A 20,657-nucleotide genomic window follows, 5' to 3' on the forward strand; every position below is an offset into this window, starting at 1 on the left:
GTATGGTGTACAAGCAATGAAATGGTGGATCTGGACTCTGAAGTAAGTTGGGGAGGCAGTTTTTGATAATGGCAAGACCATGGACATGAAGGATGTTGTGATATAGGGGTTGGCACCAACAGTGATGTGTGGGGGTCCAGGGGGTAAAGGGGTAGTGATGGTTAAAATCTTACTCCAACCTTGGCCCCAAGGTTGGAGTAAGATGTTAACCGTCATCACTAATCCCACTCAAATTGAAACCCTTCGTCAACCCCTCACAACACCTGGACACTGCCTAATAGAACTCTTCAGTTTACCACACTCTCCAAAACTCCCTCACAACACCTCACAAAACCAAGAACCCAAGCAGACCCAAAACACTGTTGTCAACCTCTCCACCAAAAACTTCCACCCCATACAAGTTACAGTCCTAACCAGAAGCTGAACCTTCAGCCAGCCCCCCCCCCCCTCCCCAAATTTAACCATGTTGGAGTTGTCAAAGACCTACTCTTCTTTTCCTGATCCCTACAGTGGAAGCACTTCTTTGCCAACAGTTCCTCAAACCAAAGCCAACCTAATCTCAACAATGAACCTCCCAGTTCATATCACTATCCATCTGTGAACCTTGCCCCCCCCCCCCCCCCCCCCCCCACTTAACCACACTCCCCACAGACTTATCCTACCTCATTAGATTCTGGGCACCTGTGAAAGCATTAATGTCGCACGCCAAATCTGCTGCACATACTGCACAGCCTTTTATGTTGGTATGACTCCCAACCAGCCATATACCAGGATGAATGGTCACCACCAAACTGTGGTCAAGAGCAAAGTTAACCACCTAGTGACACAACATGCAGCTGAGCACAGCAGGCTCAATTTCAATTGCTGCTTTGCAGTCTGACCCATCTGGATCCTTTCCTCCACCACCAGCTTCTCTGAACTATGCAGATGGGAATTATCCTCACAACACATACTCTGTTCCCGTAATCGTCCTAGTCTCAGGTAACCGATGTCCCTGCCACCTCCACCTACCAGTTTCTCCTTCCTCCAGCCTGTCAACCCCACATGACACTTTCGACCGGCTGCTACAATTGTGCCAGCCATATACCTGCCTCCCCTCCTTCCTGCATCCCTAGTTGGCAAACTGACAGCCTTCCTCTGAGCCGCTTGCCAACCACCTCCAGTCTCTATCCATGACTTCCACCTCCTTCTCCCTCTATCCATCCCAACAGACACTACACCCACCACAACAATTTCACCTGCTGAAAAACAGCATTGCAGCATTAGCACTGTTAGTCACCATGCAGGTGTGTGTGTGTGTGTGTGTGTGTGTGTTTTACTCTAGTTCCACAAAGGACAGCTCTGAAAGCTAGAAAGTTTTCTTTCTTTTGTGTGTTCTTATTGATAACTCAATGCTTGTGCTTTTCGCTGAAGTTCAAAACCCGAGCTGCAGTGCCAGAAGCTTATCTATGAACCCAAACAATACTCAAAGCTTCCCTTCTTCCTCTATATGTTGGAAGTTTGTCTTTTCTCAGTCCAGAATTGAAATTAGTAACTTAAGTCGCTCCAGTTACATAGGGTCAGAAAGAACTATCTATTTAACAAAACATCTACATATATACTATGTAAAGGTGGAGGGTGTTTTTGGTGTCATTATCATTTTTCTGTTTCATTGGAGTAGAGTGTATGGAAAGGGCAACTCTAAGTAAGTTCCGTATGACCTGTGAGTTATAGTTTATTTGATTTTTCCTATTTTGGTCATTTTGTGGGATGTACATTGGAGGAAATAATATGTTACCCATTTCTTCCCTGAATGTACACTCCCAGAATTCCAACAGTCAGTTTCTCGGTGTTGCACAACAACTAATTTGTAGCATTTAGAACACCAGTTTGATGAGTACAGTGAAAAAATACACTACAGACAGGCAATATAACTGTATGCAGTATTGTTCTAATTTTAGTGCATGTTTTAAGGAGCTCTAATACGAATACTACTACATCATATAAGACGAGCGGTTGCCTGGCATCTGTAGCAACATTCACAAAATGTAGATATGATTTTGATGGCAAAATATATCAGTTTATGGGTGGTCTTACAATGTGAATGTAGGATACGTCCAGTGGTGCTCTTGTGGAATGGGTGCAGGATTACAATGGAGCTCTCTGTCACATGCACACATAACTATAAACTAGGAGAAAATGTAGCAAGTAAATTTTACTTTCATTACTGTTGATTGCCACAGAGAGAAGGGCAAGGTGTCAGTTAGCTGAAAGCAGACTTTGATAAATGAGCATGAACTATATTTGTACGAAACACTCGATTTACTTGCCATTTCCAATCTGCATAAAATCTCGAGCTTTTGATGAAATCCTTGATTGTCCTTGTCAGAGACAAGAGACAGCTATGGGTGTCGTTCTAGTGACAATTTATAGCCTACAGACAGTTTGAGATTGGTCGGTGAACATCATAGTTGTCAAACTGCTCGAGATGTTACCCAGATTTGATGCCGCGAGTAGACCATAAATGTTTTATAAGAGGATGTTGTTGTGGGAAACTTCAATTGAGTGTGAACCAGACTAGTGGCTGACTGTTGTTGACAGTGCTAGTTCCTACGCACTGATTCTTATCTTGTTTATAGGTCTGCCAATCAAAGAGGAAAGAAATTAAACAAATTAAAACCTTGAGAGCAGAGGTCATGATTCTTCCATCACAGTTATTTACAGACAGAAAATGAAAAATTCAGTGAGCCTCAACATACAAGGCAAACAGATTTCAGAAAGAACAGATTTCAATAGTTTATTACAGACAAACTATAAATTATAGAAACATGTTGTGCATGGCACTGGATAGAGGAAGGTTCAAAGCTTTGACACAGCTGCACTGTTGTTTGTCTGACGATACATGGTGACTACACTTTGTGCACTGAAATTTGCATGAAGTACTACACTTTGTGCATTGGTACTTGCATGAAGTCATGATCTTGTTTATTGGTTTTGGCCTTCAAGGTCACTAGACTTCACACCTTGCACTTTTTTCCTGCGAGGGTTCATAAAAAGACAGTCTCTGGCCCATCTATGACAGCTACTCTTCAAGTTCTAAGAAACTGAACTGCTTCCATAAAAAGGGACCTGTTGATTAGTGTGTGGAATGAAATGGACTACTGTTTTGATGTTTCTTGAGCAATGCTTGGTCTTTATGTTGAGTACATGCTCCAGTGTCTGTGTGAATATAAAACTTTGAACCTTTCTTATCCAATGACATGACCAATGTGTTTCTATCTTTCTCAGTTTGTCTGTAATAAACAGTTGAAATCTGTTCTTTCTTTTTGAATCCCCCAGTACTTAAAATCATGCACTTACTTGCGAACAGAGAGGCATCCAAAGCGAAGTGCTGCACTTTGACTGGTTGGTGGCCCCAGGAGGTCAGGTTTTGACTGATTCGGAAGATAGTAACCATCTCGGAATGCTGCCTCCTCTACATACAGGCGTTCTTTCAAGTGTTCCAGAGCTCGTGTCTCTCCACCAATCCAACGGATCATTTGTTCCCCACTGCCCATTTCAGGAAACACACCAAATTTCTCAGGTGTTGGAACACTGTCGACAACCTGCAATCAACATTTCTTTCATTCAGATTTGCTTCAGAAACACCATCAACGCCACCAAAAACACTGCACCCCAGCACACTTTTCAATAAATTCGTGCTACTCACTTCCATTTTCTTGTTTTCTCTTTTGTTCAGTATGTTCATAATGGTAATGAGGACACCTACACATCATATTCAAAAGAGAAGCCTGGAATCTTGATTCAACTGAGAGAGAGAGAGAGAGAGAGAGAGAGAGAGAGAGAGAGAGAGAGAAAGGCAGAAGTTAGAGTCCCTTACTCCTTACAATAGACAATAGGTTGTTCATTTTCAACCTACAGGCTGAGCGTCCTGCACCCCCCCCCCCCCCCCCCGCCCCCTTTCTCCTTCCAACCTTCCCCATTCAATAACACTTTCCATCTTGAAGAAGAATGCATTCTAAAAGACAAGAGTGAAGTTTTCTGTATTAGATTTTTCTGTTTGCACCTCCTGAAGATCAGTACTGGCCAGTCTTTCATCCATAACAACCTTTTTAAAAATAAATCAAATACTATGCATATTATGCTCTCAATTAGATAGCATGAAATGTATAACACACACACTAATAAATAACAATACCACTGTTACCAATGTAGGAAAAGCCAGACTGCTACTCACCATAATGAAGACACATCAAGTTGCAGACAGGCGCAATTAAAAGACACTTAACATAAAGTTTTCGGCGGAGTCTTCATCAGTAAAAGAGACACACACACACACACACACACACACACACACACCATTCACACACACAGAAGCACACCTCAAGCAAACATGGCCGCCAACTCCAGCATCTTGGACTGGAATGCAGTTATCACTTGGGGTGCAACCAGCAATCCAGGCGAGGCGGGGAAGGGGAAGGGATAGCAGTGTACGGGTGGTGAGAGAGAGGATCAGTATCGGGCGGAGTGTGCAGGGACTAGAATGCCAACAGGTGCAGCACCAGAAGGTTGTGGGGCAGGAAGGTGCGGAAAAAAGAAGCAAAGAAGGAGAGAAGAAGGGGAAGACGAGCAGATGTGTTGGCAGAGGGCAGCAAATAAATGGGGTGAGAGATGAGAATGGGGAGGAGATGATAGGACAGAGGAGGTGGAAACTGTTGGGTGGAGGGTGTGTGGACAGTATGGTACCATAGGTTGAGGCCGGAATAATTATGGGAGCAGAGAATGTATGATACGGATACCTCTCATCTGTGCAGTTCAGGAAAGCTGATGGTGGAGGGAAGCATCTAGATGGCTCAGGAAGTGAAGGAGCCACTGAAATCAAGTGTGTTTTCTTCAGCGGCAGGCTGTGCCAAACGGTGGTCTACTTTACTCTTGGCAACAGTTTGGCGGAGGCCGTCATCCTGGTGGGCAGCTGGTTGGTAGTCATACCAATGTAAAAAGCTGTGCAATTATTGCAGCAGTGTTGGTATATGGCATGGTTTCTTTTGCAGGCAGCCCTAATGGGGTAGGATAAACGTGTGACAGGGTTGGAATGGAAAGTATTGGGTGGTGGATTGCACAGGTTTTGCACCTGGGTTTTCTGCAGGGATATGATCCTTGTGGGTTGGGACTGGGAGTGGCATAGGGATGGATTGGATGTTGAGGAGGTTGGGTGGGCAATGGAACTTAGGAGGGGTGCAAAGTATCTCAGGTACAATGTCCCTCATTTCAGGGCGTGATGATAGGTAATAAAAGCTCTGGGGAAGGATGAGATTCAGTTGTTCCAGTACAGGATGGTACTGGGTGACGAAGGGGACATTCCTTTGTGGCTGGTTCTTGGGGGTGGTGGGAGGATGGGAGGTGTGAGGGGAAATGGCGTGGGAGATCTGTTTGTGGACTAAGTCCGGGGGGATAGTGCCTGTCTGTGAAGGCCTTGGTGAGACCCTCAGCATACTGAGGAAGGGAGTTTTTGTCACTGTGGATACACCGTCCCCAGATGGGCAGGCTGTATGGGAGGGATTTTTTGGTGTGAAAGAGATGGCAGCTGTCAAAATGTGGGTACTGTTGGTGGTTGGTGGGTTTAATGTGGACAGAGACATGGATGGAGCCATCAGAGAGGAGGAGATCAACATCTAGGAAGGTGGCAAGCTGGGTTGAAGAGGACCACGTGAAGCAGATAGGAGAGAAGGTGTTGAGGTTGTGGAGGAACAAAGGTAGGGTGTCTTTGCCTTGATTCCAGATCATGAAGATATCATCAATGAACCTGAAAAAAGACTAGGAGTTTGATATTTTGGGAGGCTATGGAGGGCCCCTCTAGATGGCCCATAAAAAGGTTGGCCTAGGAGGGAGTCCTGTGGGTGCACATGGTTGAGCCACAGATTTGTTTATATATCTTCCCTTTGAAAGGAGTAGTAGTTGTGGGTTAGAATCAAGTTAGTAAGGTGTCTGAGGAATGAGGTAGTGGGTTTAGAGTCTGAAGGACATTGGGGAAGGTAGTGTTCAATAGTGGTAACACTCTGACCATGAGGGATGTTGGTGTATAGGGAGGTGGCGCCAACAGTGACGAGTAGGGATCCAGGAGGTAAAAGGGTGGGGATGGTGGAGAGTTGGTGAAGGAAGGGGTTGGTGTCTTTGACGTGGGAGGCTAGAGTACGGGTAATTGTTTCAGTGGGGGCACAATAACCAGCCACAATGGGGAGTCCAGGATTGTTGGATTTTGGGAAGCATGTAGAAGGTGGGTGTGCAGGCTGTCATAGGGGTGAGGAGGGAAATGGATTCATGGGAGATTTTGTGGGAGGGCCTAAAGCTTTAAGCAGGGATTGCAGGTTGTATTGAACTTCTAGGATGGGATCACTCTGGCAATACTTACAGGCGGAGGTGACAGATAATTGGCAGATGCCTTCTTCCAGGTAATCACTGCAATTCCTACAATTCCTAACAAGAGTGGTGAAATCTTTGTCTGCAGGTATGATGATTAGGTCAGGATTTGTTTTGTGGCTGTGTATGGCTGTTCTTTCTTCTACTGAAATGTTGGTGTTATGAGGAAGGGACCTGGGGAAGGATGGCGAGGCTAAGTTGGAGATAAGTAATTCCTGGAAGGTGGTTAAGTAGGAGGTTCGTGGTTGGATGGTAGTATGAACTGGAAGAGGCAAGGTTCACTGTTGGAATTAGGGTGGTTTTGGTTGGAGGATTGGCCGCAAAGAAGTGCTTCCATTGCATGCATCGGTAGAAGGAGAGTAGGTCTTTGACAAGTCCAGCATGGTTAAAGTTGGGTGTAGGGCTCAAGGTAGGCCTTTGGATAGGACTGAAACTTCCGTGGCATTGAGAGTTTTGGTGAAAAGGTTAACAAAGCATTACAAGGAATGTTTTGGTGCCGGATTTGGAGGAGAGCTGGTAGGGAGTTTTGGGAGATGTGGCAAGTTGAAAAGGTCAGTTGAGCAGGGTTTAGCTGCTATGAGGGGTGGACGAGGAGGAACTCTGTGAGTATGATAGAAATTGGATAGTGGTGCCCTGAGGTATATATAAAGTAGGGATTGCAGAGTATTAGTATCTTGCAGAGGGAGCAGAGGTGGTTTTGGGATACCTGTGCCATGGAGGTGTGTTTTTGCAGTACCAGGTTTGTGAGGGCCAGGGATTGGTTGAATCTGAAAAGGTGTGGGTCATTGTGAAAGGAGGGGTGGGATCCAGAGAAAGGAATCTTTATGGGTAGGTCATTTGGGGGAATTCCATGGTTTAGGGAGCATTTAAGAAACAGTATGTGGGATTGCGTTTTAGCCCCAGAAAGGGATATTTTTCTGAAAAGGTGCAGAAAGTTAGAGCAAAAGTCCACAGTGGGAGGAATGGTGTAAAGGAAATGGCAATGATGCAGAAATGTGAAAAATAGGTGTTGACATTTCTAAGAGGAGCAAAAAAAAAAAAAAAAAAAAAAAAAAAAAAAAAAAAAAAAAAAAAAAAAAAAAAAAAAAAAAACCACAGAAAAAATACATAGAGATACGCAGAAACATGCAAAGATATGCTAAATACATACAGCATACAGGTATGTAAAAAAAATGCACAAATATTTAAAAATACGCAAAAATATGTGAAGCCACATGAAATTATGCACAAAACATTAAAAATGTACAGAAATGTGGGAGTAAAAGAATGATAAGGCATGGGAGTGTGCATGTGTGGCGATAAGTGAAGAGAGAGGGAGGTAGGATGGTTTAGATCATGGACCAAAAGTTCATGTGGCATGAGAATGTGTGGACAACAAAACACTACAGTACGTCAGGATGAAATCAATAGGAATAAATATATGGGATCAATAGGAATAAATGTAACTACTGGAGGGAACAATCTGGGGCATCAGTTGCTGCATCAACAATCTGCGTGGACATGAAGTCTATGTTGTGCGCGGATGATCATTGATGCAGTGTGGCTCGGAAGTAGATGTGGTTTGGTAGGTAGTGAATAAACACAAAAAGAAGGGAAAGAACAAACATTGAGAAGTGTAATGCTACAGAGAAGAGTAATAAACGAAAACATCACAGTGTTGTAGGATGGAAGAAAGTCGTTCGGCAAAATCAAATAATGGAAACCCCGGTAGGAATATCAATACTGTAGGAAAAGACAGTTTTCTACTTACTGTTAAGAAGACACATAAGTTGCAGATAGGTATAGTTAAAAGACACTTATATCACTATTAAAGATATAAACAGTACAAGTGTTCATGTGTACATGAGTTGCATTTGCACAAGTGTGTGTGCCTGTTTGACCAAAAGTTTTGTTTGACAGTTTTTTTGTTGTGCCTATCTGAAACTCAGCATCTCCACTATATGGTGAGTAGCAACTATCCTTTTCATAATATTGTACAGATTTTATTGTTGGAGTCAGAGTACAGGTTCAGATCTGTGAAGGATGAGGGATGAAAGTGACTGTCATTTTCAAAGGAACTCTGCTAGCATTTGCACCAAGTGATTTAGGAAAACTGTGGAAAGCCAAAATCTGGATGGCTGGACAGCAATTTTAAGCACCGTACTCCCAAATGTGAGTCCTATGTCTCATCATTATACCACCTTGCTTGAACATACTGCAATTACCAGCATTTTAAATATATTTTGCTTTAACTGAAACTACCTAAATGTGACGAAAACAAACTATATGCAATTCAGGAATATGGGTCAAAACCAATATCTCCGTCTGGTACTGGGTAGAAATGAGTTAGAAACGGTATGATGTGCAGAACTGTTAGGAATGAATCTCGTCGAAGACTTAAACTGGAAAGACTATGTAACTAACCTCTCCCAGAAACTCAGTTCCGCACGTTTTGCTCTGAGAATTATTTCTAAAGTTTGCTCCTCGGATGGTGCTAGAATGACATATTTTGGTTACTTCCAGTCCCTTGTAGATTATGGAATAGTTTTCTGAGGTAAAATTAATAGTCCACTAAAATAAATTTATACATTACAGAAAAGAGGTATCCTAATGTTGTCACATAGCTCGGCAAGAGCGCACTGCAAGCCCCTATTTAAAAAAAATTGTTTGCTTATTGCACTCTCATTTTACTTATAGAAATTTATGTTGATAACAAGGGGTAGACTTGGTGACCTGCTAACTGACTCTGGTTACCGCAATCACAATACTTGCGCATGTGGGTCTCTCCATATACAACAAGTTAGAACAACCTACACTTAAAGACACATGAGCCACTTTGGTGCCATTCTTTATAATGTGCTGCTAACATACATAAAGAGGTTGGAGAAGATAACTGCTTTTGGATAGGAGTTAAAATCATTTCTTGTTAAGAAGTGTTTCTACAATGTCAATGAATATGTTAGGCCCTCATTCGTTTTTGGGTTCTTTTGATTCTGTTAACTGATGTACCATCGGTGCTGTGCTTGTCTTTGCAAAGAATATTTCTACTGTTGGTTTTCTGTTTCCTCCGTTTCAGACACAGCATGATACATCTCTGCTAAGAAAGGATTTGGTGCTAGCTATCTTAATTGTGATTGTTACAGTGCTTGCAGGTTTTCATGTGCTCATGCTTTACACACTTTTAGCAGTGCTATATAATGTGCTCTTGTATTTTATTTTTTGAGGGATTTTTTAAATCAAAGTTTCATGGTTTACCTACTTCATTGATTGACTTATTGTGTGTTTGTACTTTTCTACAGTTATGTGACTTGTTCATGTGCTTTCACTTTTTCAGTAGTGATTTTATTTTCAAAATTTCTTTTTCAGTTATTTACTTATTGTGCATGTTGTACTCACAACATAGACAATTTATTTTGTGATTTCCCTTTCAATCATGCACCGAGTCCTCGTGGCTGCTCCAGTCTAAAAGTACTGGACTCGCATTCGGGAGGAGCATGGTTTCCCCTTCTCACTAAGGTGAATGCTGGGATGGGTCCTTTGATTAGCCCATGGTCAATTTCCTGCCCTGTCCTCGCCTTATCCTATCCTATTTTGCCTTAATGTTTTAATACATGTATTACGTCTGTAATGTTTCTGACATGCCCGATGTGCTATTGTACTAAATGGTCTACAGACAAATAAATAAATAATAAATGGTACTGAACAATTTTTCCACATGTGGAAATGCATTACTGTGTCATCCCTGTTGTTGTTGTTGTTGTGGTCTTCAGTCCTGAGACTGGTTTGATGTAGCTCTCCATGCTACTCTATCCTGTGCAAGCTTCTTCATCTCCCAGTACTTACTTCAACCTACATCCTTCGGAATCTGCTTGGTGTATTCTTCTCTTGGTCTCCCTCTACGATTTTTACCCACCACGCTGCCCTCCAATGCTAAATTTGTGATCCCTTGATGCCTCAGAACATGTCCTACCAACTGGTTCCTTCTTCTTATCAAGTTGTGCCACAAACTCCTCTTCTCCCTAATTCTATTCAATACCTCCTCATCAGTTATGTGATCTATCTAATCTTCAGCATTCTTCTGTAACACCACATTTCAAAAGCTTCTATTCTCTTCTTGTCCAAGCTATTTATTTTCCATGTTTCACTTCCATCCATGGCTACACTCCATAAAAACACTTTCAGAAACAACTTCCTGACACTTAAATCTATACTCGATGTTAACAAATTTCTCTTCTTCAGAAACGCTTTCCTTGCCATTGCCAGTCTACATTTTATATCCTCTCTACTTCGACCATCATCAGTTATTTTGCTCCCCAAATAGCAAAACTACTTTACTCCTTTAAGTGTCTCATTTCCTAATCTAATTCCCTCAGCATCACCCAACTTAATTCGACTACATTCCATTATCCTCGTTTTGCTTTTGTTGATGTTCATCTTATACCCTCCTTTGAAGACACTGTCCATTCCGTTCAACTGCTCTTCCAAGTCCTTTGCCGTCCCTGACAGAATCACAATGTCATTGGCAAACCTCAAAGTTTTTATTTCTTCTCCATGGATTTTAATACCTACTCCGAATTTTTCTTTTGTTTCCTTTACTGCTTGCGCAATATACAGATTCAATAACATCGGGGAGAGGCTACAACCCTGTCTCACACCCTTCCCAACCACTGCTTCCCTTTCATGCCCCTCAACTCTTATAACTGCCATCTGGTTTCTGTACAAATTGCAAATAGCCTTTCGCTCCCTGTATTTTACCTCTGCCACCTTCAGAATTTGAAAGAGATTATTCCAGTCAACATTGTCAAAAGCTTTCTCCAAGTCTACAAATGCTAGAAACGTAGGTTTGCCTTTCCTTAATCTTTCTTCTAAGATAAGTCGTAAGGTCAGTATTGCCTCACGTGTTCCAATATTTCTACAGAATCCAAACTGATCTTCTCCGAAGTCGGCTTCTACCAGTTTTTCCATTTGTCTGTAAAGAATTCGCGTTACTATTTTGCAGCTGTGACTTATTAAACTGATAGTTCGGTAATTTCCACATCTGTCAACACCTGCTTTCTTTGGAATTGGAATTATTATATTCTTCTTGAAGTCTGAGGGTATTTCACCTGCCTTATACATCCTGCTCACCAGATGGTAGAGTTTTGTCAGGACTGGCTCTCCCAAGGCTGTCAGTAGTTCTAATGGAATGTTTCGACTCAGGTCTTTCAGTGCTCTGTCAAACTCTTCACACAGTATTGTATCTCCCATTTCATCTTCATCTACATCCTCTTCTGTTTCCATAATATTGTCCTCAAGTACATCGCCCTTGTATAGACCCTCTATATACTCCTTCCACCTTTCTGCTTTCCCTTCTTTGTTTAGAACTGGGTTTCCATCTGAGCTCTTGATATTCATACAAGTGGTTCTCTTTTCTCCAAAGGTCTCTAATTTTCCTGTACTCAGTATCTATCTTACCCCTAGTGAGATAAGCCTCTACATCCTTACATTTGTCCTCTAGCCATCCCTGCTTAGCCATTTTGCACTTCCTTTCGATCTCATTTTTGAGACGTTTGTATTCCTTTTTGCCTGCTTCATTTACTGCATTTTTATATTTTCTCCTTTCATCAATTAAATTCAATATTTCTTCTGTTACCCAAGGATTTCTAGTAGCCCTCGTCTTTTTACCTACTTTATCCTCTTCTGCCTTCACTACTTCATCCCTCAGAGCTACCCATTTTTCTTCTACTGCATTTCTTTCCCCCATTTCTGTCATCCCTATAGCTGAAAAATGCCACAGTGAATCTAAAAGGCACACAATAGATAAGTAAATAGTTAAGAAACTGAATGACATAGGATTTGAGCCAATCATAGCAAGAACTATTAGCAGGGCACATGTGGAATTCGGTACTCATTTAAAATGAATGCAACAGTGTAGCAACAATAATGGTGTTTAGTTTACAACTTTCTCATTAAGATAATGTTGCTGAGGATCTTGAGAAAGGAAAGATTACAGCAAAGACACCATCATCACTACCAAAACATGGTTTACACTCCCCTGCAGTCTAAAAATGAATCTCGACAACAGGGAAATATCTTGCAAAGATATATGTAGTTTCTCATCTGTAGTGACAACAATGGAGACTGTGCTCATCAGCTGTTAGCAGTACACCTGCTTTGACAGTCTCTATTGGCACCAACTGGGACACACATTTAAAACCTCTCATCAAACAGCATGTTACCCATTAAACAGAAAAAGCCTGGATAATTAACTGATAATTCTGAATATGCTGCACAACCTAATACTGCAAAACAGTAGTGCATCTCAAACAAACTAAGTGTATCTTTGTAAAGCATTCACTTATAGATGCAAAAGGCATCAAACAACCAAAGGAAAATAGCTGAATATTTATGCTAACTACAAGTATTAGTATGTCATTTCTTAATACATGTTTCAGGGCATACTAAATGAAACATACCTTCAATTCTGTAGAAAGGTAATCAGAGAGCTTTCCAAATGTAACACCTGTCCAGTCTATATCGTCCACGGGCCGTGGAGGTGGGCCAATAACACCAACTGTATGCTGTAAACATGAAATCAAAACACTTAATTATCGGCTTAGACATATTACAGTTTGATTCAATGAAACCAGATTCAGTTTAACAAAGGTCTGTAGTGGCAAGCTGAAGCTTAGAGTACAGTGAAACGCTTGCAAAAAATGCTATTGCTCATTATCTAATACCTTTATGGTGATACATGAGGAAAATGGTTTTTCTACCTCTTGTACATAATTGCCTCCTTGCATAAAGCAGTAAATTTCAAAAATATCAGTGAAATTTATTATCAGTTACATTTATTCTGTGGAATACCGATTCCTTGTTATTTATACCAAACAGTATGTTGTAATGCTACTACTCACAATATAGATGAGAATTTAAGCACCAAATTTTCAGTTTAAAAATATTAATTATTTGCATTATCTACATCATAATATCATGCTTCTTCCACAATGATATATTGTGTTTAGAGCAGGTAAATGTTACATGAATACTTCGTTACTTATCTGGTGGAATCAGAGATGTCAAAGATTGTTGGTCATATTTATATGTTACTTATGTTCACCGCAGAGGTCCTGAGGTGATTTTATGTGTGTGTTTTGTCACCGCTTGATGAGTAGATTTTTTTTTATCTATCCAATTAAATTATTATGAGCTGATTCATTGGATTTTTTGATAGCCTTATCTGGCTGTGAGGATTTTGCTTAACAAACAACTCATTTTCATTTTTAGAGACCTTCATTTATTCACACAAACCAAACTGAACTCAACAGCACTCATACTGAATGACTCAATGCCTTATCGCAGTCGCAGCTGTGATTGTCTTTATAGCCTTTTAAGGAATGTACACCACCTGAAGATGGGCACAAATGCGAAACTGGTTTCTGTTAAACAAAATCACCTTCTATTGTGACTGGTAGTGGTTATTATTCTTCACCCTATAAAGCAACAGTCAGAGATTAGCTGCATCCTTTATGGATAAAATTCACTCCATGTCTTACATCTCCCTATTATTGATTCACCTCGTCAGTTATTTCAACTATAGAATAATGAATGTAAATAAAGGAAAAAGATAGAAACATGAGTATAACTGCATAGCACTATTGTAATTCAGTTTAAGTAACATACAAATTGAAATATTAGTTACAAAAAATGAAATATACAAGTCTATTATGATGTGTATAAAACATGTATCATATTGTTCATTTGACGAATATTTGTCTGTTACGTTACAAATAACTGATGATGGTTGAAGTAGGGAGGATGTAAAATGTAGACTGGCAATGGCAAGGAAAGTGTTCCTGAAGAAGAGAAATTTGTTAACATCGAGTACAGCTTTACGTGTCAGGAAGTCCTTTCTGAAAGTATTTGTAAGGAGTGTAGCCTTGTATGGAAGATGGAAGTGAAACATGGACAATAAACAGTTTAGACAAGAAGAGAATAGAAGCTTTTGAAAAGTGGTGCTACAGATGAATGCTGACAATTAGATGGGTATATCATGTAACTAATCAGGATATACTGAATAGAATTGGGCAGAAGAGAAATTTATAGTACAACTTGACTAAAAAAAAGGGATTGGTTGGTAGGACACATTCTGAGGCACTCAAGGGATCACTAATTTAGTACTGGACGGCTGGAAGGAAGCATGAGGGGTAAAAATCATAGAGGGAGACCAAGAGATGAATACATTAAGCAGATTCAGAGGGATGTAGGTTGCAGTAGTTACTAGGAGATGGAGAGGCTCACATAGGATAGAGTAGCATAGAGAGCTGTGTCAAACCAGTCTTTGGATTGAAGACCATACCAACAACAACAACAAACTCATTACAGTGTACAAGAGAACTGTATCATATCGGGAATCTGATCATACATTATCTAATCAATAACCAACTAACAACCCTATTGAACCTACAATTACTGATGAGACAAAATATCAAAAGTTGATGATCTACAAGATGTTATTTCATTTGCAGAATAATCTTAACTCAATTTATTATACAACTATTTGTTTTTGTTTTCTGGGCCACACAATAGTCAAGACAATTAGACTAAAAAATTAATTCAACATAATTACTTGATGGTGATAAAGCAACTAGATGTAGCTGTATTTTTTGGTCACAAAAGCCTCATAACTAAGTATTTCAAACAAACTCACAAATTATGACTGCCTTATCACAAAGTATTAAATGAGTTTTAGGTTACAGTTTGTTCAGCTAATGTGCTACAATCTAAGGAATAAACAGCTGTTGGCCAATTACTACATGATTGGTCCAATTCACACAGTGATCAAATATCCTCTGCACAAAACAAAGCTCAGTCACTTCACTTTTATTGATAGGTACACATAGTTATCAATGATTTTTCCAAGAGTTCCTTTGTGGGATACTTGCATATTTAAAAACGAAGAAAAAACTGTAAATGTTCTTCTATCTCTTCCTCTGCAGGTGCTAATACTAAGATGACGAACGAAAAAGGACAAGATAGTATGATTTTCCATGTGCCACCCATAATTCATCTGCTGATGAGTGGGGTGTCTGTCATTGGTTCTTGTTTACTTTTGTACTTATCAGCTGCTCAATGGTTCTTCTGTGTCTCAAACCATCTTTTCTAATACCAAATTTTCATAAAATAACTTAGCCAGCATAATTCCAAGCTCTTTGGCACTTTGAATGACTTTTAATGTGATACTTTCTATGTATTAATACGCTAAAAAACAGTCAACAGAATTCTGAAAAAATGTAGTGCCCAGTGGAGAAATACATGTTGTTGTTGTGGTCTTCAGTCCAGAGACTAGTTTGATGCAGCTATCCATGCTACTCTATTCTGTGCAAGCGTCTTCATCTCTGAGTATATACTGCAACCTACATCCTTCTGAATCTGTTTTAGTGTATTCATGGTTTGGTCTCCCTCTATGATTTTTACCCTCCAATACTAAATTGATGATCCCTTGATGCCTCAGAACATGTCCTACCAACCGATCCCTTCTTCTAGACAAGTTGTGCCACAAATTCCTCTTCTCTCCAATTCTATTCAGTACCTCCTCATTAGTTACATAAGCTATTCATCTAATCTTCAGCATTTTTCTTTAGGACCACATTTCAGAAGCTTCTATTCTCTTCTTGTCTAATCTATTAACGACCATGTTTCACTTCCATACATGGCTACACTCCATACAAATACTTTCAGAACAGACTTCCTGACACTTAAATCTATACTTGAAGTTAACAAATTTCCCTTCTTCATAAACACTTTCTTTGCCATTGCCAGTCTACATTTTATACCCTCTCTACTTCAACCACCATCAGTTATTTTTCTCCCCAAATAGCAAAACTCATCTACTACTTTAAGTGGTCATTTCCTAATCTAATTCCCTCAGCATCACCTGATTTAATTCGACTACATTCCATTGCCCATGTTTTGCTTTTGTTGATGGTCACCTTATATCCTTCTTTCAAGACACTATCCATTCCGTTCATCTGCTCTTCCATGTCCTTTGCTGTCTCTGACAGAATTACAATGTCGTCAGCAAACCTCAAAGTTTTTATTTCTTCTCCATGGATTTTAATTCCTACTCTAAATTTTTCTTTTGTTTCCTTTACTGCTTGATCAATACACAGATTGAATAACATCAGGGATAGACTACAACCCTGTCTCACTCCCTTCTCAACCTCTGCTTCCCTTTCGTGCCCCTCGACTCTTATAACTGCCGTCTAGTTTCTGCACAAATTGTAAATAACCTTTCGCTCCCTGTTTTTTTACCCCTGCCACCTTCAGAATTTGAATGAGAGTGTTACAGTCAACATTGTCAAAAGCTTTCTCTAAGCCTACAAATGCTAGAAACATAGGTTTGCCTTTTCTTAACCTATTGTCTAAGACAAGTCACATGGTCAGTATTGCCTCACGTGTTCCAACATTTCTACGGAATCCAAACTGATCTTCCCCGAGGTTGGTTTCTAACGGTTTTTCCATTCATCTGTAAAAAATTTGTGTTAGTATTTTGCAGCCGTGACTTATTAAACTGATAGCTCAGTAATTTTAACATGTCTCAACACTTGCTTTCTTTAGGATTGGAATTATTATATTCTTCTTGTAGTCTGAGGGTATTTTGCCTGTCTGATGCATCTTGCTCACCAGATGGGAAGAGTTTTGTTAGGGCTGGCTCTCCCACGGCTATCAGTAGTTCTAATGAAATGATGTCCATTTTCTCTGCTCGTGAGTTATGAAGCATTACTTAATATAACTCTGAGAGTGACAGAAGAGACTACATGTGAAATTGTAATTGCTGCCTTCAGCTCATTAGCAGAAACAAATGGAACACAATTGTTGTTAGGAATTACGATTACGGTTCAATATCTCTCTAACAACTATGCCATTAGACACAGAATAGAAGCTGGGATCAAACAAGGATGTGGGAGTAAATCAGTTGTGCTCTTTTCAAAGAAACCATCATGGCATTTAACTTTGGTGGTTTTGGGAAACTGCATAATTTTAGACAGCAGGAGAGGCACATGAAGCGCTCTCCTCCAATGTTAGAGTACAATGCTCTAACCACTGAACCATCTCAATTGTCTCAATGTTATGCTCAGTTGCACTGCAAAACAACTGTGCTAAAGGCTATTATAGAATTTCTAGAATTTCTATACAACATTTAGTAGAGATGGACAATATACAAACTCATTTGAACATCTGAACTTTTCCCTGGTGGAAACAACATTTCAAATTCATGTTGCATGAAGAGGTCTTGGGGTAATCCAAGAGTGTAAATTAAATAATGATCAATATTTACAGTGCCACTGAAAAAATTATTTGCTTATATTCATATAATTTAAAATGCATTATATCTTATACTTACCAAGAACATCTGGTATGTTAATGGGGGCGTACCTCCATTTGTTTTAATAACAACATTAGGATCCCAAAGTGTGTGAGAGACTTTTTCAACACAAATTATTCCATGCTCTTCACAAAACTTTTTAACAGCGTTATCTCGGGGACGCCATATTGGTTCACAGTCCTACAAAAGATGACACTTCTGTCAGCATTATTTACAATGAATTACAATGATAAAAATGTACAGTGTATGAGTTAAGTCATTCTTTAATTAAACAATAATAAAATAAACTTTCATTGTACCACTGTGTTGCTGCATACAAGTGTTACTGCGCATTAATGATCCCCTCGGAATACTAAAGAGAGCAGTTGCATCAGATCAGCGCCAAACACTTATTTGGTTACTAATTATCTCTTAAGCAACTGCCTCATTAAGGGGTTGTGCTGCTTGCTTGGAATCTGGATCGTTTTCATGCATGGATTGTACATTTTCTTCTCACCTGGCTCACTGTTTATTTTTATTGGTGCCGCTTTCTTGGATGTATAATAAAACGGCTTATCTCTATGTTAGTAGAGGTGGGATCGCAACTGTAAAACAACAGTGGAATTGTGCAAAACAGTATTGTTTGTTGTTGGCCCACTTCATACATAGGCGCACCAGCTCAAGGGTTAAATATCTGGGAGGGGGAAGGGATTACGATATCGTGACACGGAAAAAGTGAAGATGACATAAATAATGAAATACGGCAGGTCAGGATGGCTGTATGACAACTGAACTTTTTCCTATGGCATAACAAAATTTAAAAAAAGTACCAAACGGTGGTATAATGCTCAGTTTTTGAAAACATTGCTGAGTACAGAGCAGAAATGTGGAAACAAGTTGCTTGCACTAGAGATGGACTTGTGGAGACAAAGTTGTAGCATCTCCCAGCTGTACCATGTTTCAAATACCAACATAGGAGAGGCTATGGGTGTTGATAAATCAGTAACAGAGACCGTAAAGATGAAAATCTGAAATTACATGGATATCTAAAAGGATGGAAAGAAGAAAATGTGAACAGTTTGTGAGGGGCCGCAGTTGAGAGGTCTGGGATGTGATGGATGCCAGAGGACTGCAAGAAGGAGACTGGCATGATCAGAGGAAGTGAAATACAGGAAGTGAGGGGCAGTGCTGGCCTTAAAATACTTGCAAGAGGATTATTATTATTATTAACTGCCTTTCTTGTCACTCCATATTTTCATACTGTCTTTTCCTTTATCCTCTTTTTGGTTCATTGTCAATTTTTTTCTCGTTCTTACCTTGTTATCAGACAATTCTACCATCCCCATCCTTTGTTTTCCACTGTTATTTATCACATGTCCTGCTTTATATTGTATTTATTGGCTCTCTTTTCCTCATGCCAATTTTGACTCATTTCATGCATCGACAACATGTTTTCTTTTGATACACGCATCTCTAGTGACCTTTTTGTCCATTAGACATTAAACCTTAATCTTCCTTACTTCTTCTATACACATCTGACTGTGATGATTCGGTCCTTGTAATACTGTCATTTTATTATGCTTTGCAAATAAGCTGCTTGAGATTCATATATTCCATAATTTTACCTGAACTTTTTCCACTTCTTCATCCCTAATTTGCATCTTTTGACCTAAAGTTACGAACAGCGTATTACTTACTCTTGTTTGTATCTCTTTTACCCACAGATCTCTTTTTTTCACACTTTTTGACAATTACAATGGTAGGCATGATAAAGACATCCTGTGAAACTTTACTACATGCCTTTTCTGAAAACTACCTAGAACGAATAGTTAGGAATCCCACTCATGATTGAAATATATTGGATCTAATGGCAACAAATAGACCTGACCTCTTTGAGGATGTCCATATCGAAACTGGTGTCAGTGACCATGACGCAGTTGTGGCAACAATGGTTAACAAAGTACAAAGTAAAACTAAAACAAGCAGAAAGACATATATGTTCATTAAACTATACAAAAACTAACAAAGTGATAGAGGGGCTGGCAAGTACTTACCTCAGCTCAGTACAGCCAATAGATACACAAAACAGAACAGAAAATTTACGTATCATAGCTTTCAGAACTTTGTTCCTTTGTCAGGGAGGAGAGAGGGGGGAAAAAGGGGAAGAAGAGAAAGTGGATTCAGTTGCTCACAACCCAGGTTATAAAGCAACAGGGGAAAGGTAAACAGGGAGGGTAGCAAAGATGGAGGAATGGGTGTCAGAGGGAAGCCAAAGATATTCTACTGTAAGTACTGTGCCAGCTTCAAACCAAAGAGGATGCTTACAAAGTAAAGAGGTATATAGTATAAAAGATAAACGCAACTATGTAGGATGAAAAGATGCATGAATGGCAAAAGAGGAAAGGGAAAGAGGAGAAGACTGAAGAGTAAATGGGAGTGAGGTTGGTTAACGTAGGTTCAGTCCAGGGGGATGGCGCGATGAAAGGATGTGAGTGCAAGTTCCCCATTCATGCGGGCACAGACGAACTGTCCGCCTAGGAGATGTCCAATATCCAGTAGCAGAGCATGCCCTCCAGCATAATTCTACGGACCTAGGAACCTGCTACACCGTTATGTGCCATTTGGCTTCTCCCACTCAACACAAGTCCCTCAGAACTGCGGAGATGGGAACTTATGTTCAGCTACTTGGAGGTCATTTGAATCCATTTATGGACTTCATGTTCCCAAACAACAATGGATTTCTGTGGATGGGAATCTGTCATGTCACCAGCACAAAAACTGTTGTGATTGGTTTGAGAAACATTCTGTGCAATTCAAGCAAATTATTTGGCCACCCAGACTGCCCAACATGAATCCCATCAAACATTTATGGGACATAATCGAGAAGTCAGTATGTGCACGAACCCATGCACTGGCAACACTTTCACAATTATGG

General features: G+C 40.1%; 1 protein-coding gene across 4 annotated transcripts in view; it reads right to left on the bottom strand.

Annotated features, from left to right (window-relative positions):
* LOC126458286 (cryptochrome-1) overlaps positions 1 to 20,657 on the bottom strand; it is a 109,159-nt gene that overhangs the window by 40,862 nt on the left and 47,640 nt on the right. For all 4 annotated transcript variants that reach the window (XM_050095225.1, XM_050095226.1, XM_050095222.1 and 1 more), the window contains 3 exons: positions 17,762 to 17,923; positions 12,831 to 12,935; positions 3,340 to 3,584 (listed from right to left, as the gene is read on the bottom strand). In XM_050095225.1, coding sequence (XP_049951182.1) covers positions 3,340 to 3,584; positions 12,831 to 12,935; positions 17,762 to 17,923 — 512 coding nt within the window. The remainder of the gene's footprint in view (positions 1 to 3,339; positions 3,585 to 12,830; positions 12,936 to 17,761; positions 17,924 to 20,657) is intronic.

This window comes from Schistocerca serialis, chromosome 2 (assembly GCF_023864345.2).
Source record: "Schistocerca serialis cubense isolate TAMUIC-IGC-003099 chromosome 2, iqSchSeri2.2, whole genome shotgun sequence".
NCBI classification, from domain to species: domain Eukaryota; kingdom Metazoa; phylum Arthropoda; class Insecta; order Orthoptera; family Acrididae; genus Schistocerca; species Schistocerca serialis.